The 23,171-nt window shown below is 48.2% G+C and overlaps 1 protein-coding gene across 1 annotated transcript in view; it reads right to left on the bottom strand.

Moving 5' to 3' along the window:
* The window catches only part of BSN (bassoon presynaptic cytomatrix protein), a 450,473-nt gene that overhangs the window by 281,406 nt on the left and 145,896 nt on the right, over positions 1–23,171 (bottom strand). Inside the window, 1 exon segment of the mRNA XM_034775746.1 lies at positions 2,891–3,730. Within this exon segment, the coding sequence (XP_034631637.1) occupies positions 2,891–3,730 (840 nt within the window).

Raw genomic sequence — 23,171 nt, 5'->3', positions numbered from 1 at the left:
AACCTACTGCCTATTAATTTCATAGGATGACCCCTGGTTCTTGTGTTATGTGAAGGATTAAATAACACTTCCTTATTCACTTTCTCCACACCATTCATGATTTTATAGACCTCTATAAGACCCCTTAGTTGTCTCTTTTCTAAGATGAACAGTCCCAGTCTTTTTAATCTCTCCTCATATGGAAGCTGTTCCATACCCTTAGTCAATTTTGTTGCCCTTTTCTGTATCTTTTCCAATTCCAATATATCTTTTTTGAGATGGAGTGACCAGAACTCCCCACAGTATTCAATGTGTGAGAGTACCGTGGATTTATATGGAGGCATTAAGATATTTACTGTCTTCTTATTAAGGCTAAGATTTTATCATGGATATTTTTAGTAAAAGCCTGGACAGGTCACAGGCAATAAAGAAAAATTAATGGAAGCCCATGACCTGTCCATGACATTTACTAAAAATATCCATGACAAAATGGGGAGCTCAGCTGTGGGGTCCCCACACCACCCACAGTGGCTGGGCACCTGCAGGGCCCGGCTTAGAGCTCCAGGGACCCCAATCACCTGTGGGGGGCTCAGAGCTCCAGGGTTCCGCACCGCCTGCTGTGGCTCGGAGTGCCCAGGGGCCCTGGGCGGCCAGGAGCTGTGAGGTACCTCCACTGCCTGAGGTGGCCGGGAGCTGCAGGGTACCCCCGCTGCAGCTCCCAGGGCCCTGGGTAGCCGACAGCTGTGGGGTACCCCCACTGCTCACGGCGGCTCAAAGTTCCCGGGGGCCCCAGGCAGCTGGGAACTGCAGGGTAACCCTGCCGCCCACAGTGGCTTGGAGCTCTGGTTTCAGAGTAACAGCCGTGTTAGTCTGTATCCGCAAAAAGAAGAACAGGAGTACTTGTGGCACCTTAGAGACTAACAAATTTATTAAAGCATAAGCTATCGTGGACTACAGCCCACTTCTTCGGATGCATATAGAGCTTATGCTCTAATAAATTTGTTAGTCTCTAAGGTGCCACAAGTACTCCTGTTCTTCTTTTTGGAGCTCTGGGATTCCCCCACCCACCTGTAGTGGCCAAGAGCTATGGGGTACTCCCACCGCCTGCGGCGGCTCGGAGCTCCAGGAGGCCCCCGCCACTGGAGGTGGCAGTGGTACCCTGCTGCTCCCAGCCACTGCAGGGGGACCCTGCAGCTCCCACCCACTGCAGGCTGAAGTCACAGAGGTCTCTGGAAGTCAAGGATTCCGTGACCTCCGTGATAAAATTGTAGCCTTACCCATAATGGAATTGGGCCAGGATAGCAGGGTTACCATCAGTACTCTTTGGGCAAAGTGCATGGGAATGTTAAATGACTTTGGTTTAATATCCCATCAAAATGACAGACACTCCAGCAGCACAACATCAAGTTAGAGCATTGCTCTACTACTAACTCAGAGAAGAGTGTGGCACCTACTGAATCAGCAGCACCACTTCCTGTGGCACTAGCAATAGGAAAACCTGGGACCTGAACAATAAGGACCCAGATTCACTACAGGCATAAGCAGGAGCAACTTCATTGGAGTAAATGGAATTGCACTGCTTTATACCAATGGTGAAAATTGGCTCCAAATTGCTGTTTTTATGCCAGTATTCTTAATTAAAAAAAATACATCTGGCATACCTGAACTATACATTGTACTTAAGCAGAACTGGTACAAATAGGATGTTTTTCAGTGTTTTCTCATTAGATGTCTTTAAAATCTTGAGAAACAATTGATTTAATATCATACAGCAACAGACAAGGGTATAATAGTCAATCTCCCACTCTAACTCTAACCAAACATCAGAGCCAAAGTTCAGCCACCTGTAGCAGCCAAGCTTTCAATCACCTTGGACAGCCACCCTGGTCTTTACAGTGAACAGGAAACCCTGAGCAAGCCCAGCAAATTTGAGATCCACATGGACGTTAAAGTCATTGAGCACTACCGGCCTCTGTGCCTGTGAGGATCTTCGTGCAGGGAATAATGCAGTGCAACATGATGAACCATACACTAGCAATGGTACTCCACCCGACCTTTATCCTACATACCCAATGGATGCACTCTATCAGTGCTAGTTTGGGAGCAGGATGTCTCTTACATTTTATATTGGACATATACAGCACAGCCACATCGTCTCCCCAACAATCCCCCTTTAAATCACACTGTACCTCGTTCCCAGATGGAACCAACTGCACCAAAACCGGTCCTGCAGAATTAGGCAGCCAAAGTAAGGAGCCTCATCCCTTATCAAATCATGGATGATTACTGATTTATTCACCACCAGCCTTCCATTGAACAGTATGACTCCAAAGCCAGGATCTACTTCCAGTACCCTATTGTCCTGAGAAATAACAGACAGTACAAATGTCTTGCTACAGGCCCCTGCCTAACATAAAATCTTCCTTCATCTTGTTTCCTCCTGCCCATAACCATAGGACCTGAGGACTCCAAGCCCTTGCAGCAAGCAGCAGCCATGTTCTATCCTCTTGAACACCCAAAGATGCCATTAAAGGGCTGCAGCCAAACAAGGACGTGCCAAGCAAACTGCAAAGGCCATTTTCAGCAACTCTACCCTGCCACCCCAAATCAAATATGGTAAAATCCCAACACAACCAAGATCCAAACACATGGCCCAAGTACACATCTAGGGCTTGTCTACACAATGGGGTAATGCACCACTGCGGTGTGATTTATTTCTAGAGCACCCTAACTTGTTGCAAATTAATCAGCCTTTTGAGAGGGACTTTGTCAAGGCTTTTTTAGAAGTCTATTAAAACCTAAAAGGAAAATGCACCAACTTTTGCCATGTTATTAATATCTGAATCTCAGAACAGAATCAGGATTCCCAGTAAACTACTACATGGGCAAGCCCAGTGTACAGCCTCCTTACCTCCACAAGATGAGGTGTTGGGTTGAATCCACACATGTTGCAGACCTGCTGTTTACAGGTCGTACACGTATTATAGTTGGAGGGTTCCCCGGAGCCCACATTGATCTCTGATTTGCAAAGGGGGCACAAGACCCTTTCCTTCGGCACTTCCTTTGGCTTGATGACTTGTTCTGCTTTTCCTTGCTTTGTAGCTGGGGCAGTCCCAGGCCTACTCTGTGCTCCAGATGCAGCACTTGAGGCTCTGAGTCCAGCTTCTTTGCTGGCATCACTGAAGAGAATTTTTGGAGGCACTTTGCCAGGGGACTGCTGACTTTGCAGGGTGGCCTCTGGCTGGACGGACATGAGTGTGCTTGCCTGGGTCAAAAGAGAAGCCCCAAACCCGAAGAGCTTTCCTGTGAGGCCCTCTTGGGGTTGCTCTTGTGCTGCAGCACTGTGGGGGGGTGCTGAAGTCTTTGCTGGGGAGTCTCCCACAGTCTGTCTCTGGTCACAGGAGGAAGGCTTTGCTTGATGCTGAGGGGAAGACCTCCCCACTTCCTGAGGTGCAGCAGGTTTTGGCTGGCCTTGGGTGTGTTGTTCCCTCTGTGCTGTAGCTGGGGGTGGTTTTGGTGACTCTGATTGCAGAACACCAGCACCATGCCTAATGCCTGGCTGCACAGTTCCTGGTGGTTTCTCCTGTCCTGTCATTCCCAGGAATGGAGGCTGGGGATGTTTGGCTGGAGAGTGGGATGGAGAAAGTGAAGAGGAATGTAGCTGCTGCTGGCTTTTGGAGCGAGGTGCGGTGATCATGTCCATTCCCAAAGCTCTCTGCATCTGGCAATTCAAACATAACCATTCTTTCACCTAAAAGGCAAAAAAGACAATGCAGTGAGTGATGGATACTGACCATGATCAAGGACAGGATCCACACAGCCAATGGCAACACAAGCAGTTTTCTGTACCTACCAACCTCAAAGCTAACTGCCCAGGCTCTGCTAACTCTAGGAACATAATTAAGGCACTATCACAACCTCTCTATGCTGAGAAACATTTTGCAATTAGATACGCATGAGCAGAGGGCTCTTTCAGGTACAATTCTTCTGTACCCCACCTGTGGCTAGAGAAATGTGCAGAGAAGTACACTGTTCTTGTATGTCTAATACCTTACAGCAGTGGTTCTAAACCTCTTTTGGGCTCATTTATAAATGTTTATGGCCTGTCACAATGCAGTAAGGGAGTGGAGGCCCTGGGGTGGTTTTGGTTGGCTCCTACCCCCGGGGAAGTAGGATCCTGCCCAGCACTCACCCCACAGTGGTGGCTCCTGCAGCTCCTGTGCTGTGGGGCTGGCTGGGCTTGGCTCTCCACTTTGGGCATTGCAGCTTCCGGGGTTGCAGTGCCCAGAGCCATAACCAGGGTGAGATGAGCGGGGCAGCCGCCCAGGGTGAAAAGCTGCAGGGACTGGAAAATGGAGCGGTGGGGGGGGGTCACGTGCCTCCCCAGATTTCTGCCTTCAATTTAGCACAGAGGTTTCCAAACTGCAAGGGGCACTTCCCAGTTTGAAAACCATCACCTCCTGCCAGGGCCGGCTCCAGGCACCAGCTTGCCAAGCAGGTGCTTGGGGCGGCCACTTCGGAGAGGGGCGGCACGTCCTGCTATTCAGCAGCAATTCGGCGGACGGTCCCTCACTCCCGCTCGGAGTGAAGGACCTTCCGCCAAATTGCCGCCGCAGTTCGCGATCGCGGCTGCTTTTTTTTTTTTTTCTGAGGCTGCTTGGGGCAGCCAAAACCCTGGAGCCAGCCCTGCCTCCTGCTAGAAGACAGCTGATCGGAAGGTGGTGGGAGCCGCTCGGCTCGTTCGGGCCCCTAGTTCTCTGCCCAGCAGCTCTCCCTGCCCTGGTCTCTGAGTCAGGCCACCTCTAAACAGCTGGGCACTACCCAGGCAGCAGCAAGCGAGTGCCTCAGGAAGCATCTCATGGCAGGCAGGCTCTGCGGGCAGAGGTTGGCTTCAGGGGGTGGCACCAGCTGGTGCTGGGCTTCTTTGGGGCAGAGGCAAGAGTGAGTTGGGCACAGCTCTGAGATATGCCGACCGCTCTGCCTGGGGATTGTCATCTCTCCCGGGCAGGCAAACTGTTGACTGTGAAAGCAAAAGGCTAGTTTTCACTCCATAAATCAGGATTTACTGGATGGAAATTAAAAGTATAAAATGCCTTGGCTAAGTAGCGATAAATGAAAAACTCCCTCCTTGAGAGACATTCCCTGTGTCACACTAATGTCTGCGTTAAGTTAATTAAAGAGGCTGTATAGGAGCTGTGAGCCTTTTGATTCTAAGAATCCCCAGGACGCCCATGCATCTGTATAAATATTAATGTATAAAACTGTTTGCAGGATAATCAGCTCTGCATACGTAGTGCTTCTCTGAGACAAGCGATTAGGGCCCTAAAAAGGAAAACACCATTCGCAAATGAGACCTGCCTAAGCCATAAAAGTCCTGGACTGTTAACTGCTGACCTGACCTTCAGGACACAAGATGTGTCCAGCACTTCTACCCAATGAACCATGAGGGGGCACACTGTACTTCTGCTCGTACAGAGGGAATGTAGAGCTTGCTTGGCCTAGCTAGAGGAGGTGCAGCTGATGCCAGTCGGCAAGAGATTCAGAACGAAGGTACAAACTAGTACCCCACTCACATAGCTTCACCTTCTACATGGGCAAGCCTGCACATAGCCACGAGTGACAAACACCAACAGCAATCCTAGCTGGATGTACCCAGGCTAAATATGGCAAGGCAGTACCCACACCACAGTTAAGGGGGTAACTACATTCCCATTATAACTGGATTTTTCCTCCTCCTAATATGCTCAGAAAAAAAATTATTACTGGGTCCAAATATTCCTATTAATGTAAATGACAACACATTTAAAAATTCTGCTCTCAGTCTTAGCAATATGTAGCAGTAAATTTCACAGGCTAATTACGTGGTGTGTAAAGAAGTATTTCCTTTTGATCCGTGTTAAATCTGTTGCCTTTTCATTTCATTGAATGTCCCATTGTTCTTGTATTATAAGAGAGTAAACTGGACTGCCTCAAACTACTGTGCTGTATGAAAAGGGAAACTGAGGCACACTACCATATTGCTTTTACCACTAAATGCCAAGATTTCTATACTATGCACAATATTAATATCTACATTGTCTTGATATTAATTGGGTTCCAAACATTTGCCAGAGCTTATCATAGAACCATAGAATATTAGGGTCGGAAGAGATCTCAGGAGGTCATGTAGTTCAATCCCCTGGTCAAAGCAGGACCAACACCAACTAAATCATCCCAGCCAAGGCTTTGTCAAGCCGGGCCTTAAAAACCTCTAAGGATGGAGATTCCACCACCTCCCTAGGTAACCCATTCCAGTGCTTCACCATCCTCCTAGTGAAATAGAGTTTCCTAATATCCAACTTAGACCTCTCCCACTGCAACTTGAGACCCTTGCTTCTTGTTCTGTCCTCTGCCACCACTGAGAACAGCCTAGTTCTGTCCTCTTTAGAACCCCCCTTCAGATAGTTGAAGGCTATCAAATCCCCCCTCACTCTTCTCTTCTGCAGACTAAATAACCCCAGTTCCCTGAGCCTCTCCTCGTAAGTCATATGCCCCAGCTCCCTAATCATTTTCATTGCCCTCTGCTGGACTCTCTCCAATTCGTCCACATCCTTTCTGTAGTGGGGGGAACCAAAACTGGACACAATACTCCAGATGTGGCCTCACCAGTGTCGAATAGACAGGAATAATCACTTCCCTCGATCTGCTGGCTATGCTCCTACTAATACAGCCCAATATTCCGTTGGCCTTCTTGGCAACAAGGGCACACTGCTGACTCATATCCAGCTTCTCATCCACTTTAATTCCCAGGTCCATTTCTGCAGAACTGTTGCTTAGCCAGTCGGTCCCCAGCCTGCAGCGGTGCATGGGATTCTTTCTTCCTAAGTGCAGGACTCTGCACTTGTCCTTGTTGAACCTCATCAGATTTCTTTTGGCCCAATCCTCCGATTTCTCTAGGTCACTCTGGACCCTATCCCTACCCTCCAGTATATCTACCTCTCCCCCAAGCTTAGTGTCATCTGCAAATTTGCTGAGGGTGCAATTAATCCAATCATCCAGATCATTAATAAAGATGTTGAACAAAACCGGCCCCCGGACCGACCCGTGGGGCTCTCCGCTTGATACCGGCTGCCAACTAGACATCGAGACGTTGATCACTATCCATTGAGCCCAACAATCTAGCCAGCTTTCTATCCACCTTATAGTCCATTCATCCAATCCATACTTTTTTAACTTGCTGGCAAGAATACTGTGGGAGACCATATCAAAAGTTTTGCTAAAGTCAAGATATATCACATCCACCGCTTTCCCCATATCCACACAGCCAGTTATCTCATCATAGAAGGCAATCAGGTTGGTCAGGCATGGCTTGCCCTTGGTGAATCCATGTTGACTGTTCCTGATCATCTTCCTCTCCTCCAAGTGCTTCAAAATGGATTCCTTGAGGACCTGCTCCATGATTTTGCTGGGGACTGTAGTTCCCCAGGTTCTCTTTCTTCCCTTTTTTAAATATGGACACTAAATTTGCCTTTTTCCAATTGTCCAGGACCTCCCCTGATTGCCATGAATTTTCACAGATAATTGCCAATGGCTCTGCAATCACATCAGCCAACTCTCTCAGCACCCTTGCATGCATTAGATCTCGACCCATAGACTTGTGCACGTTCAGCTTTTCTAAATAGTCTTTAACCAGTTCTTTCACTACTGAGGGCTGCTCACCTCCTCCCCATACTGTGTTGCCCAGTGCAGCAGTCTGAGACCTGACCTTGTCTGTGAAGACCGAGGCAAAAAAAGCATTGAGTACTTCAGGTTTTTTTTCACATCATCTGTCACTATGTTGCCTCTCTCATTCAGTAAGGGACCCACACTTTCCCTGACCTTCTTCTTGTTGCTAACATACCTGTAGAACCCCTTCTTGTTACCCTTTACATCCCTTGCTAGCTGCAACTCCAATTGTGCCTTGGCCTTCCTGATTACACCCCTGCATGCTTGAGCAATATTTTTATACTCCTCCCTAGTCATCTGTCCAAATTTCCACTTCTTGTAAGCTTGTATGGATAAAGTAGCTATGTTCTTTAGCTCTTGGCAAGATCACATGAGTCATACAGGAACCATGCTGCAAGACCAGATCCAATCCACTATTGTTCTAACCAAGTCTTACCTTGAGTTTGTAAAGAAGTTCAATCATTTTATTGAACATGACTTAGATAAACCATTTCTGTTATACACTGATACAGCTTCTAACCCAATACTAGCTGTAGTAAGGCAGAACCAAGGATGGGTAGGGTGACCAGATCGCAAGAGTGAAATATCAGGACACATCTGGCGAGTGGGCGGGGGAAGGAGTAGACAGACACAGGTGCACAGCCCTGACCGGAGCCAGAGACACACTGGTCCGCCTGGCCCTGTGCTACCAGCTTGCCCCTTCCTGTTGGGGGTGGGCCCATGCTGCGCCACACAAGTACCCTGCCCAGCGCCCCCTGGCTCCACTATGCCCAGAGCCCCCCTACAACCTTTCCACCACAAATGCACAGTGCTGTGCACACACATCTGCCCAGTGCCCCCCTGCCCACAGCCCCACCACAGCTGCCCAGCACCCCACACAGAACCCCCCACTCACTCGTTTCTCAATACGCACAGATTTCACCTCCCTCCCTTCCTTCCTCCCTCCCAGTGCCCTTCCCCACAGCCCCACCACCACAACTACACAATGCCCCACACAAACCTGCACTGCCCATTGTCCTGACACACACAAACCTCCCCCCGCTGCCCAGCACCCTCCACACTCTCACAGCCCAGCACCCCCCCACACCTCCCAGACACTCACTCCATCACACCCTGCCCCCTTCCCTGGCCCCACTCACCAGCCCTGCTGGGAGGTCTTTGGCTCCTAGGGTGAGAGCGGCGAGGGGGGTCTCCAGATTCTCCACGTGCTGCGTCCGCCACAAGTGCAAGCTCAGTGGCTCCTATTGGCCGGGAAAAGCGCCAATGGGAGCTGCCAGAGTCACGTAGCGGGGCTTGCCGGTGCCAGCAGCATGCAGAACCCCCCCACCCTAAGAGCCAGGGGGCGAGGTGGGGAGTCCCGGTAGTGCACACCTGGGGCAGCTCCCATCCCAGGAAGCATCCGGCAGGCTGATCCCCCTGGCTCCTAGGGTCGTGGGTCGGGTCGGGTGGAGGGGGCGGAGGGCTCTCTGCCCGCTCCTGGCGCCTGGAAGCCCCGCCCCTGCAGCATGTGGTGCTCCTGCCGCCAGGCGGGCGCTGGGAGCTGCCCCAGGAAGCGGAAAGCGGTGGTGCCACAGCTGTGCCGCTGCAGCCGCGGTCTGGACAGTCCCCGATATCAGGACAAAGGGTGTCCCAACCGATGTAAGGTCGGGACATGGGACAAATCCCCTAAAATCAGGACAGTCCTGATAATATCGGGACGTCTGGTCACCCTAAGGATGGGGAGCTCTTGGGATGCAGTCAGTAATGTTTGTGTCATCCCTTCCTGCATCAATTTTGCGCTGGGGCTGTGACGTTATTGACATGAACTGTGACCGTATAGATCATTGTTGCAAACAAGGTCATATAGTGCCACCAAATCTTGTACAAAGGAGGTCATGTAAGGTGTCCATGAAATGGTTTGCCATTACTATATGTAATTTATTCCATTTAACCAATTCTAACTCTCATCTATATTTCTTTCTTTTTATGAATAAACCTTTGGGTGGGGAAGCCATAAGTTTGGGAAACCATAAGTTTGGTCAGGCCAAACCCCAAAATGTCTCCCTGCTTCAGTCACCCGGCTATCTCCATTACCAGTGACTCCTAGTGCTCCTCCACAGTCTCCCTTGTCTGGGGAAACAGTCCTTACTGCCTGGTGGCTGCCTCAGCTGGCAGGCTAGTAACCCTTTCTCTCCGGTAGGGAAGCTGCTAGCTCCTGCCTCTTTGCCAGTCAGCCCCCAACTGAGCTAGGTCCTTTCTGTCCTCCGCTCTCCAGGCCTGGCATTGTTGCAGGGCTAGCTGGGGCCCCAAGGCTCTCTTTAACCTATGCCATGCTGGCAGGCAGTTTCTCCACTTCATCACAAGGTCCTTCCGTTTTCCATACAGTCCTCTCTAGACTTACCTAAATTAAGTACTTTTGCATCACCCATAAAGTTTGACATTTCATTGTTCAACTGCCTCTGCAGATCATGAATACAGATATTAAATAACCCCAGTTCTGGGGCACCCCCTTATGAACTTCCTTTCATATTAAGAACCAGCAGAGCTGAGAAAGGGATGGAGCAAAAGTGGGTTTTAGTCTTGTTTTGCTCTTCCCTGATTCTGGGGCCAGCTGAGGACTAGCATGCTTGCCTCAGGTGTGCTCTAAATTATATATGGCTGCACAAGTTCCCAAGGGGCCATTCCACAGCTAGGGATCCCCAGAACACAAGAATGAACTGGCTAGGCCTGCTCCTCAGCCACACCCTCAACCCCACACCCTATGCTGGGGTCAGGAGGGCTATGGGATAGACCTAACCCAACCATCTTTGGGTCATGGTGCTCAGTTTTGGTACAATGCCTCCCTCAAGGATGTTGAGCTACTATATTCACAAGTTACTTCTTGAGTATTTCACTTAGAACTAAATTAAGAGAAGCCTCAATTCTTCTCCAACAATTACACACGCCGATTGTTTCTCCAGACTGCCCTATATGAGCAATTTAACCAGTTGAGATTTGGGTAGTTCAAGTTATTACTATTTAGCAGATTTCATGATCTCTTTGCTCTGTCTCAACGTTGTGCCCTTGCTAACAGTATTCTGATCTGCAGGCCTGTCATAACTATAAAGGGAAGGGTAACAGCTCTCCTGTGTACAGTGCCATAAAATCCCTCCTGGCCAGAGACTCCAAAATCCTTTTAACTGTAAAGGGTTAAGAAGCTCGGGTAACCTGGCTGACACCTGATCCAAAGGACCAATAAGGGGACAAGATACTTTCAAATCTGGGGCGGGGGAAAGGCTTTTGTTTGTGCTCTTTGTTTTTGGTTGTCGTTCGCTCTTGGGACTGAGAGGGACCAGACATCAATCCAGGTTCTCCACATCTTTCTAAACAAGTCTCTCATATTTCAAACTTGTAAGTAAACAGCCAGTCAAGGCGTGTTAGTTTTTATCTTTGTTTTCTCAACTTGTAAATGTACCTTTTACTAGAGTGTTTATCTCTGTTTGCTGTACTTTGAACCTGAGGCTGGGAGGGGGTCCTCTGAGCTCTTTAAGTTTGATTACTCTGTAAAGTTATTTTCCATACTGATTTTACAGAGATGATTTTTACCTTTTTCTTTAATTAAAAGCCTTCTTTTAAAGAACCTGATTGATTTTTCCTTGTTTTTAGATCCAAGGGGGTTGGATCTGTATTCACCAGGAGTTGGTGAAAGGAAGGAGGGGGGATGATTAATTTCTCCTTGTTTTAAGATCCAAGGGGTTTGGATCTGTATTCACCAGGGAATTGGTGAAGAGTTTCTCAAGGCTTCCCAGGGAAGGGAATCCGCTTGGGAATGGTGGCAGCGGACCAGATCTAAGCTGGTAGTTAAGCTTAGAAGTTTTCATGCAGGCCCCCACATTTGTACCCTAAAGTTCAGAGTGGGGAAGCAGCCTTGACGTGGTGGCAGAGCGGTGGGATTCATTTTAAACCCAAAAGCCAGTAAGATTTTTTTTCCTTCTAGCTGCTTGGAAAGCAGAGCTGAAGGTAGATGCATATCTTATCTCTCCTTGCCTGAAGGCAGAGGTGTTAAGTTTTTTTAACAAGGGCCTTTGTTAAGAGAAGGGTTCAATTAATGAGCAAACAACTGGTAAAAGGAATTTACAAGCTGAATTGTTTTTTTTTTCTTTTTACATCCTCGGGAGTAGCTAGTTAGAAAGTCTCTGTTAACTCAGCAGCAGCCTGAGCTGAGTGCATCCCAGTTTCAGTCAACTGCAGAGGGGTGTGACCCAGCACAAGAAAACAGGAAAATGACTACAAAAGAAGAAAAAGCCAAAGAGGAGGCCCACAAGAGAGAGATGGAGCTGAACGAAAAAGAGATGGGGAGAGAGAAAAAGAAAGGAAGCATGAACTGGAAGTAGCAAGGGCTAGGCCGGATACAACCACCAATCCTAACAAACCCTCTCCAGGTACCACTTCCCATCCCAGAAAATTCCCCACCTACAAGGCAGGCGATGATACTGAGGCCTTCTTAGAAAATTCTGAAAGGGCCTGCCTTGGATACAGCAACACTCCAGACCAGTACATGGTAGAGCTGAGGCCGCAGCTCAGTGGACCCTTAGCAGAGGTGGCGGCTGAAATGCCTAAGGAAAACATGAACAGTTATGAACTTTTTAAAAACAAGGCCAGACTCAGAATGGGGCTAACACCCGAGCATGCCCGTCGGCGGTTCAGAGCCCTAAGGAGGAAACCAGACGTGTCATTTACCCGGCATGCCTACCACATTGACAAAAATTGTGATGCCTGGGTATCAGGAGCAAATGTTAAATCTCTGGAAGATATGCATCTGAAGAAGTGAGGTTCTTACCCACGAAAGCTTATGCTCCCAGTACTTCTGTTAGTCTCAAAGGTGCCACAGGACCCTCTGTTGCTTTTTACAGATTCAGACTAACACGGCTACCCCTCTGATACTGGAAGATATGGTTTCCCTAGTAAAAATGGAGCAGTTTTTAGAGGTGTTCCTGAGGAAACAGAAAGGTACATCCTAGATAGGAAGCCCAAAACTGTAACCGAGGCGGGGGAGATTGGAGCCAAATGGGTGGAGGTGGCAGAAAAGAAAAAAACTAGTTGCAGTTGGAGCGAATACCAGAAGGGGCAAGCCAAAACAAAACCTTACCACTGGGGACAACCCAAGGCCCCACCCACATCCCAAGGGAAACCCCAGATGCCTTCTCATCCCACCAGTCTCCACCAACCAACATCGCCCCGGTGATACCTTAGCAGGGCGATGTTTTAAATGTAATGAACTGGGACATATAAAGGCTCACTGCCCCAAGAACCCCAACCGATTACAGTTCATTACACCACAATCACATCAAAGATCCCCAAACCTAGATGCCTCTCTCATACCCTCGGAGCGAAGGGAAACCTTGAGAGTGGGCGGAAAGAAGGTTATCGCTTGGAGGAACACTGGGGCACAAGTGTCAACTATCCACCAATCCCTAGTGGACCCCAAACTCATCAACCCGGAGGCTCCAGTGACAATTCAACCCTTCGTGTCACAGTCTGTAACCTTGCCTACAGCCAAGTTGCATGTCCAGTACAAGGGCTGGTCAGGAATGTGGACTTTTGCAGTCTATGACAATTATCCCATCCCCATGCTGCTGGGGGAAGACTTGGCCAACCATGTGAAGCTAGCCAAGAGGGTGGGAATAGTCACCTGCAGCCAGGCTAAGCAAGCTTTCACCCCCATCCCTGTTCCTGAGCCGTCCACCAGGGCCCCGTCTGTGTTACCAGAGACCCAAACAAAGGTGGTGGAACCGGATCCCCTGCCAACGACTGCAACAGCCGTAGTGGATCCAATCCCAGAGACCCATCCAAAGCCAGTCCCAGAACCAGAACTGGCAACGCAACCAGCACCAGAACCATTGCCAGCACTGAGTCCAGCGCTTGCAAACCTGTCTACAACTCCAATGCTGGAGGGCACCAGCGAGCCTGAACTGGCGGAAGCAGCAGATAACCCTACCCAAGAGGCTCAGCCAGAGCCTGAAATACCACATAGTGCACCAGCGGATAGCGGTTCACAGTCAATGGAAATAGCCCCAGAACCTGCATCGCTTCCAGAGGGACCAAGCCCCAGTCCACAGTCCAAGGAGGAACTGATGTCTCTGGCATCAAGGGAAAAGTTCCAGGCCGAGCAGGAAGCAGATGACAGCCTTCAGAAAGCTTGGGCGGTGACATGGAGCAACCCACCGCCTCTCAGCTCTTCTAACTGATCCCGGTTTGTTGTAGAACAAGGACTTTTATATAAGGAGACTCTTTCTGGTGGGCACCAGAAAGACTGGCATCCTCAAAGACAATTGGTAGTTCCCACTAAGTATCGGGTAAAGCTCTTGAGCTTAGCCCATGATCATCCCAGTGGCCATTCTGGGGTGAACAGAACCAAAGTCCGGTTGGGGAAGTCCTTCCACTGGGAGGGAATGGGCAAGGACATTGCTAATTATGTCCGGTCTTGTGAGGTGTGCCAACGAGTGGGAAAGCCCCAAGACCAGGTTAAAGCCCCTCTCCAGCCACTACCCATAATTGAAGTCCCATTTCAGCGAGTAGCTGTGGATATTCTGGGTCCTTTCCCAAAGAAGACACCCAGAGGAAAGCAGTACATACTGACTTTCATGGATTTTGCTACCCGATGGCCGGAAGCAGTACCCTTAAGCAACACCAGGGCTAAAAGTGTGTGCCAGGCATTAGCAGACATTTTTGCCAGGGTAAGTTGGCCCTCCGACATCCTTACAGATTTGGGAACTAATTTCCTGGCAGGGACCATGAAAAACCTGTGGGAAGCTCATGGGGTGAATCACTTGGTTGCCACCCCTTACCACCATAAAACCAATGGCCTGGTGGAGAGGTTTAATGGAACTTTGGGGGCCATGATACGTAAATTCGTAAATGAACACTCCAATGATTGGGACCTAGTGTTGCAGCAGTTGCTTTTTGCCTACAGGGCTGTACCACATCCCAGTTTAGGGTTTTCACCATTTGAACTTGTGTATGGCCGCGAGGTTAAGGGGCCATTACAGTTGGTGAAGCAGCAATGGGAGGGGTTTACGCCTTCTCCAGGAACTAACATTCTAGACTTTGTAAGCAACCTACAAAGCACCCTCCGACACTCTTTAGCCCTTGCTAAAGAAAACCTAAAGGATGCTCAGGAAGAGCAAAAGGCCTGATATGATAAACATTCCAGAGAACGGTCCTTCAAAGTAGGAGACCAAGTCATGGTCTTAAAGGCGCTCCAGGCCCATAAAATGGAAGCGTCGTGGGAAGGACCATTCACGGTCCAGGAACGCCTAGGAGCTGTTAACTATTTCATAGCCTCCCCCACCTCCAACATAAAGCCTAAGGTATACCATGTTAATTCTCTTAAGCCCTTTTATTCCATAGAATTAAACGTTTGCCAGTTTACAGCCCAGGAAACAGATGACGCGGAGTGGCCTGAAGGTGTCTACTACGAAGGAAAAAAGGATGGTGGCGTGGAAGAGGTGAACCTCTCCATGACCCTTGGATGTCTGCAGCAACTGCAGATCAAGGAGCTGTGCACAAGCTTTGCACCAATTTTCTCAGCCACTCCAGGACAGACTGAATGGGCATACCACTCCATTGACACAGGTAATGCTCACCCAATTAGAACCCCACCCTACCGGGAGTCACCTCATGCCCAAACTGCTATACAAAGGGAGATCCAGGACATGCTACAGATGGGTATAATCTGCCCCTCTAATAGTGCATGGGCATCTCCAGTGGTTCTAGTTCCCAAACCAGATGGGGAAATATGCTTTTGCGTGGACTACCGTAAGCTAAATGCTGTAACTCGTTCTGACAACTATCCAATGCCATGCACAGATGAGCTATTGGAGAAACTGGGACATGCCCAATTCATCTCTACTTTAGACTTAACCAAAGAGTACTGGCAAGTACCACTAGATGAACCCGCTAAGGAAAGGTCAGCCTTCGTCACCCAGGCAGGGGTGTATGAATTCAATGTACTCCCTTTAGGGTTGCGAAATGCACCCGCCACCTTCCAAAGACTTGTAGATGGTCTCCTAGCGGGATTGGGAGAATCTGCAGTTGCCTACCTCGATGATGTGGCCATTTTTTCTGATTCATGGACAGAACACCTGGAGCACCTGGAAAAAGTCTTCGAGCGCATCCGGCAGGCAGGACTAACTGTTAAGGCTAAAAAGTGTCAAATAGGCCAAAACAGAGTGACTTACCTGGGGCACCAGGTGGGTCAAGGAACTATAAATCCCCTACAGGCCAAAGTGGATGCTATCCAAAAGTGGCCGGTTCCAAAGTCAAAGAAACAGGTCGAATCCTTCTTAGGCTTGGCCGGATATTATAGGCGATTTGTACCACACTACCGCCAAATCGCCGCCCCGCTGACAGACCTAACCAGAAAGAAACAGCCAAATGCAGTTCAGTGGACTGATGAGTGTCAAAAGGCCTTTAACCAGCTTAAGGCAACACTCATGTCTGACCCTGTGCTAAGGGCCCCAGACTTTGACAAACCATTCCTAGTAACCACAGATGCGTCCGAGCGATGCGTGGGAGCAGTTTTAATGCAGGAAGGACCAGATGAAGAATTCCATACTGTCGTGTTTCTCAGCAAGAAACTGTCTGAGAGGGAAAGCCACTGGTCAATCAGCGAAAAGGAATGCTATGACATTCTATACGCGCTGGAAAAGCTACGCCCATATGTTTGGGGACGGCGTTTCCAACTACAAACAGACCATGCTGCGCTACAGTGGCTTCATACCGCCAAGGGGAATAACAAAAAACTTCTTCGGTGGAGTTTAGCTCTCCAAGATTTTGATTTTGAAATACAACACATTTCAGGAGCTTCTAACAAAGTGGCTGATGCACTCTCCCGGGAAAGTTTCCCAGAGTCAACTGGTTAAAAATTGTTCTTGGAATGGAACATATTGTTAGTTTTTATATAATCAGTAGTATGTCTAAAGGTACATGTGTCTTATTAACTCTGTTTTCTCCTAGAGCTCCAGGAAGAAATCACAGCCAGTGTGGAACCGGACGTCCAACACTATCTGTGATTTGGAGGGCGTGTCATAACTATAAAGGGACCCAAAGGACCAATAAGGGGAAAAGATACTTTCAAATCTGGGGGGGCGGAAAGGCTTTTGTTTGTGCTCTTTGTTTTTGGTTGTTGTTCGCTCTTGGGACTGAGAGGGACCAGACATCAATCCAGGTTCTCCACATCTTTCTAAACAAGTCTCTCATATTTCAAACTTGTAAGTAAACAGCCAGTCAAGGCGTGTTAGTTTTTATCTTTGTTTTCTCAACTTGTAAATGTACCTTTTACTAGAGTGTTTATCTCTGTTTGCTGTACTTTGAACCTGAGGCTGGGGGGGGGTCCTCTGAGCGCTTTAAGTTTGATTACCTGTAAAGTTATTTTCCATACTGATTTTACAGAGATGATTTTTACCTTTTTCTTTAATTAAAAGCCTTCTTTTAAAGAACCTGATTGATTTTTCCTTGTTTTTAGATCCAAGGGGGTTGGATCTGTATTCATCAGGAGTTGGTGAAAGGAAGGAGGGGGGATGGTTAATTTCTCCTTGTTTTAAGATCCAAGGGGTTTGGATCTGTATTCACCAGGGAATTGGTGAAGAGTTTCTCAAGGCTTCCCAGGGAAGGGAATCCACTTGGGAATGGTGGCAGTGGACCAGATCTAAGCTGGTAGTTAAGCTTAGAAGTTTTCATGCAGGCCCCCACATTTGTACCCTAAAGTTCAGAGTGGGGAAGCAGCCTCGACAAGGCCAAAGATCCTGTAATTGCATTCTCATAACCTGGGATTTCTCCTCATTACTCTACTTCACGGCAGTTTCTGTTCTGTTACTGACATGTCCAGCAGATGTCATTGTCTCGAATGCTAATCAGCACATCAGCACATCAGCTTCCCCAAGCTTGTAGTTGAAATAGTCCCTAAAAACTTGTCAGCTTTCTGGGACCCCTTTGATTAAAGGCAGAGCCCATCCCTTCTGAGCAGGCTCTCTCGTCCCCAAAGAGTCCACCAGTACCCAGAGCCGGCGCTTCCACTAGGCGACCCTAGGAGATTGCCTAGGGTGGCAGGATTTGGGGGGCGGCAATTTGGTGGTGGGGGTCCTTCTGCTTCGGGTCTTCGGCGGAAATTCAGCAGCGGGTCCTTCACTCGCTCCAGGACCCGCCGCCGAAATGCCCCGAAGACGCGGGAGCAGAAGGACCCCTGCTGCCGAATGCTCAGAGGAGGAGCACTGCTGCCTAGGTCAGCAAAAACCCTGGCACCACTCCTGCCAGTACCTAATACATTTAAATCTCTCCGCTTTATCTTCTCATCCAGAGTTTGAAACCCTATCCTTCCAAACTGTTACCCAGAGATCAGAGGCACCTCTACTGCTGAACTACTCCAGCAGGGGAGGAATCCTTGAATCCCCTTGTGCAAGGAGCATGAGGCTACAGAAAAAACAGCTACTAACCTGTTCAGTAACTGTTGTTCTTTGAGTGACTGCACATGTCCATGCCACTTTTGGTGTCTGTGCATCCAGTGCACCGCCATCAAAAACTTTTTCCCTGTTGGGTGGCTTGAGTAGCCCTCTGCTGCCACATGCCACTGCATGCAGGCATATAGGGCAGAGCTGCCTCCAGCTCCCTTCAGTAGTTCTTGCTAGATCTCCACTGTAGAAATGTAGGAGGGTGAGTTGTGGAATGGACATGTGCAACACATCTTGAAGGACAACAGTTACCAAACAGGTTAGTAAATGCTTTTTCTTCTAGTGATTGCCACATGTGCATTCCAATCTTAGTGATTCACAAACCGTGAAACAGAAAGTGGGATTAGAGCCTATTTGAATAAAGATTGGAGAACAGCTCATCCAACTCTAGCATCTTCTCTCAAGTCTTGAGTGACAGCATAATGGGAAGCAGCTGCCCATAAATAAGCTGGGAAGCTGGGAGAGGAAGAGGCCCAAGAAAAGGAGAAGGAATGGATGTATGACCTGGACATGATGGAAAAACATGGACTGATCCCAGAATCACTAATCTCTCCTTCCACTCAAGGAACCCTCAGCTTGGACAAGTTGTGTCCTGCACACAAGTAACACTGGTCTACAATTTTTGAGAAGTCGTCTGCTTCAGAGATAAAATGTGCTATTTATTATGTATTTTGATGTGCTGAATTCAAATATGATAATTAAAACAACTGATTGGCTACTGTTTCTAAGATATTTAAGTTTTTACATTTTATGTCTACGTATATTGTGTAGATAGTAGAGTTTTAATCATAAATTGTAAACCTAGGTCTTTTCATGTGTTTATGGTTGCTTTACATGATAATATTTCACCTGTCCTGTTTATGTAACACTTTAAAAATCAGCAAAAGGGTTATATAAATAAAATTTATTATGAAACAAAACGCAAAAAACTATTATGTACATAGTTTAGTCCTATTCAGTGTCTACACGGCGCTTCTTGGCTTGTCTCTTGTATTCATTAAATGGAGCATCTCTTGTCACTGTCCAGCAATAGTCTGCAAGCATTGATGGGCTCCATTTGCCCTGATAGCATTTCTCTATTGTTGCAATATCCTGGTGAAATTGCTCGCTGTGCTCGTCGCTCACTGTTCCGCAGTTTGGTGGGAAAAAATCTAGATGAGAGTGCAAAAAATGTATCTTTAGTGACATGTTGCAACCAAGGCTTTTGTATGCCTTGAGGAGGTTTTCCACCAACAACCTGTAGTTGTCTGCCCTGTTGTTTCCGAGAAAATTTATTGCCACTAACTGGAAGGCTTTCCATGCCGTCTTTTCCTTGCCACGCAGTGCATGGTCAAATGCATCATCTCAAAGAAGTTCACGAATCTGAGGACCAACAAAGACACCTTCCTTTATCTTAGCTTCACTTAACCTTGGACATTTTCCCCGGAGGTACTTGAAAGCTGCTTGTGTTTTGTCAATGGCCTTGACAAAGTTCTTCATCAGACCCAGCTTGATGTGTAAGGGTGGTAACAAAATCTTCCTTGATTCAACAAATGGTGGATGCTGAACACTTTTCTTCCCAGGCTCCAATGACTGTCGGAGTGGCCAATCTTTCTTGATGTAGTGGGAATCTCTTGCACGACTATCCCATTCGCAGAGAAAACAGCAGTACTTTGTGTATCCAGTCTGCAGACCAAGCAAGAGAGCAACAACCTTCAAATTGCCACAAAGCTGCCACTGATGTTGGTCATAGTTTATGCACCTCAAAAGTTGTTTCATGTTGTCATAGGTTTCCTTCATATGGACCGCATGACCAACTGGAATTGATGGCAAAACATTGCCATTAGGCAGTAAAACAGCTTTAAGACTCGTCTTCAATGAATCAATGAACAGTCTCCACTCATCTGGATCGTGAACGATGTTGAGGGCTGCCATCACACCATCGATGTTGTTGCAGGCTACAAAATCACCTTCCATGAAGAAGAATGGAACAAGATCCTTTTGACGGTCACGGAACATGGAAACCCTAACATCACCTGCCAGGAGATTCCACTGCTGTAGTCTGGAGCCCAACAGCTCTGCCTTACTCTTGGGTAGTTCCAAATCCCTGACAAGGTCATTCAGTTCACCTTGTGTTATGAGGTGTGGTTCAGAGGAGGAGGATGGGAGAAAATGTGGGTCCTGTGACATTGATGGTTCAGGACCAGAAGTTTCATCCTCTTCCTCTTCCTCGTCTGACTCAAGTGAGAATGATTCTGGTGCATCAGGAACTGGCAGTCCTTCTCTGTGGGGTACTGGGCGTATAGCTGATGGAATGTTTGGATAATGCACAGTCCACTTTTTCTTCTTTGACACACCTTTCCCAACTGGAGGCACCATGCAGAAGTAACAATTGCTGGTATGATCTGTTGGCTCTCTCCAAATCATTGGCACTGCAAAAGGCATAGATTTCCTTTTCCTGTTCAACCACTGGCGAAGATTTGTTGCACAAGTGTTGCAGCATATGTGTGGGGCCCACCTCTTGTCCTGATCTCCAATTCTGCAGCCAAAATAAAGGTGATAGGCTTTCTTAACCATAGTGGTTATACTGCGCTTTTGTGATGCAAAAGTCACTTCACCACAAACATAGCAGAAGTTATCTGCACTGTTCACACAAGTACGAGGCATCTCTGCTCACTTTGGCTAAACAGAAATGTGTCCCTTTGCAAAATCAAACACTGACAAATAAGAGAGCATGACACTGTATGATTTCTAGAGCTGATATAGGGCAATTTGTTCAGCAGAGTGATGTAAGCTTCGTTATGAGGAGGAGCGTCCATGCACCAGCAATGGAGATACAGGTGAGGAATCGTTTCCATGTTCTCTCTACAGGTGCTAATGCGGAGAGTGGACTAGATGGCCCATCTGAGGGAAGGGAGCAGAAGGAGACTCCACCGATTGGAAGGCAAAAGATGCACTGTCCTAGGGATGGGGGTTCCACGACCACCACTCCCAAGAGGAGGAGGAGGGTGGTGGTGGTCGGGGACTCCCTCCTCAGGGGGACTGAGTCATCTATCTGCCGCCCTGACCGGGAAAACCGAGAGGTCTGCTGCTTGCCAGGAGCTAGGATACACGATGTGACGGAGAGACTGCCGAGACTCATCAAGCCCTCGGATCGCTACCCCTTCCTGCTTCTCCACGTGGGCACCAATGATACTGCCAAGAATGACCTTGAGCGGATCACTGCAGACTACGTGGCTCTGGGAAGAAGGATAAAGGAGTTTGAGGCGCAAGTGGTGTTCTCGTCCATCCTCCCTGTGCAAGAAAAAGGCCGGGGTAGAGACCGTCGAATCGTGGAAGTCAACGAATGGCTACGCAGGTGGTGTCGGAGAGAAGGCTTTGGATTCTTCGACCATGGGATGGTGTTCCAAGAAGAAGGAGTGCTAGGCAGAGATGGGCTCCACCTAACGAAGAGAGGGAAGAGCATCTTCGCCAGCAGGCTGGCTAACCTAGTGAGGAGGGCTTTAAACTAGGTTCACCGGGGGAAGGAGACCAAAGCCCTGAGGTAAGTGGGGAAATGGGATCCTGGGAGGAAGCACAAGCAGGAGAGCGCAAGAGGGGAGGACTCCTGTCTCATGCTGAGAAAGAGGGACGATCATTGAGTTATCTTAAGTGCCTATACACAAATGCAAGAAGCCTGGGAAACAAGCAGGGAGAACTGGAAGTCCTGGCACAGTCAAGGAACTATGATGTGATTGGAATAACAGAGACTTGGTGGGATAACTCACATGACTGGAGTACTGTCATGGATGGATATAAACTGTTCAGTAAGGACAGGCAGGGCAGAAAAGGTGGGGGAGTTGCGTTGTATGTAAGAGAGGAGTATGACTGCTCAGAGCTCCGGTATGATACTGCAGAAAAACCTGAGAGTCTCTGGATAAAGTTGAGAAGTGGGAGCAACAAGGGTGATGTCGTGGTTGGAGTCTGCTATAGACCACCAGACCAGGGGGATGAGGTGGACGAGGCTTTCTTCTGGCAACTAGCAGAAATTGCTAGATCACAGGCCCTGGTTCTCATGGGAGACTTTAATCACCCTGATATCTGCTGGGAGAGCAATACAGCGGTGCACAGGCAATCCAGGAAATTTTTGGAAAGTGTAGGGGACAATTTCCTGGTGCAAGTGCTGGAGGAACCAACTAGGGGCAAAGCTTTTCTTGACCTGCTGCTCACAAACAGGGAAGAACTAGTAGGGGAAGCAAAAGTGGATGGGAACCTGGGAGGCAGTGACCATGAGGTGGTCGAGTTCAGGATCCTGACACAAGGAAGAAAGGAGAGCAGCAGAATACGGACCCTGGACTTCAGAAAAGCAGACTTTGACTCCCTCAGGGAACAGATGGGCAGGATCCCCTGGGAGAATAACATGAAGGGCAAAGGGGTCCAGGAGAGCTGGCTGTATTTTAAAGAATCCTTATTGAGGTTGCAGGAACAAACCATCCCGATGTGTAGAAAGAATAGTAAATATGGCAGGCGACCAGCTTGGCTAAACAGTGAAATCCTTGCTGATCTTAAATGCAAAAAAGAGGCTTATAAGAAGTGGAAGATTGGACAAATGACCAGGGAGGAGTATAAAAATATTGCTCAGGCGTGCAGGAGTGAAATCAGGAAGGCCAAATCACACTTGGAGTTGCAGTTAGCAAGAGATGTTAAGAGTAACAAGAAGGGTTTCTTCAGGTATGTTAGCAACAAGAAGAAAATCAAGGAAAGTGTGGGCCCCTTACTGAATGAGGGAGGCAACCTAGTGACAGAGGATGTGGAAAAAGCTAATGTACTCAATGATTTTTTTGCCTCTGTCTTCACGCACAAGGTCAGCTCCCAGATTGCTGCACTGGGCAGTACAGCATGGGGAGAAGGTGACCAGCCCTCTGTGGAGAAAGAAGTGGTTCGGGACTATTTAGAAAAACTGGACGTGCACAAGTCCATGGGGCCGGATGCGCTGCATCCGAGGGTGCTAAAAGAGTTGGCGGGTGAGATTGCAGAGCCATTAGCCATTATTTTTGAAAACTC

The sequence above is a fragment of the Trachemys scripta genome, chromosome 7 (genome assembly GCF_013100865.1).
Source record: "Trachemys scripta elegans isolate TJP31775 chromosome 7, CAS_Tse_1.0, whole genome shotgun sequence".
NCBI classification, from domain to species: domain Eukaryota; kingdom Metazoa; phylum Chordata; order Testudines; family Emydidae; genus Trachemys; species Trachemys scripta.
The sequence above is the reverse complement of the archived record's forward strand: the minus strand, read 5'-3'. Positions and strand labels throughout refer to the sequence as shown.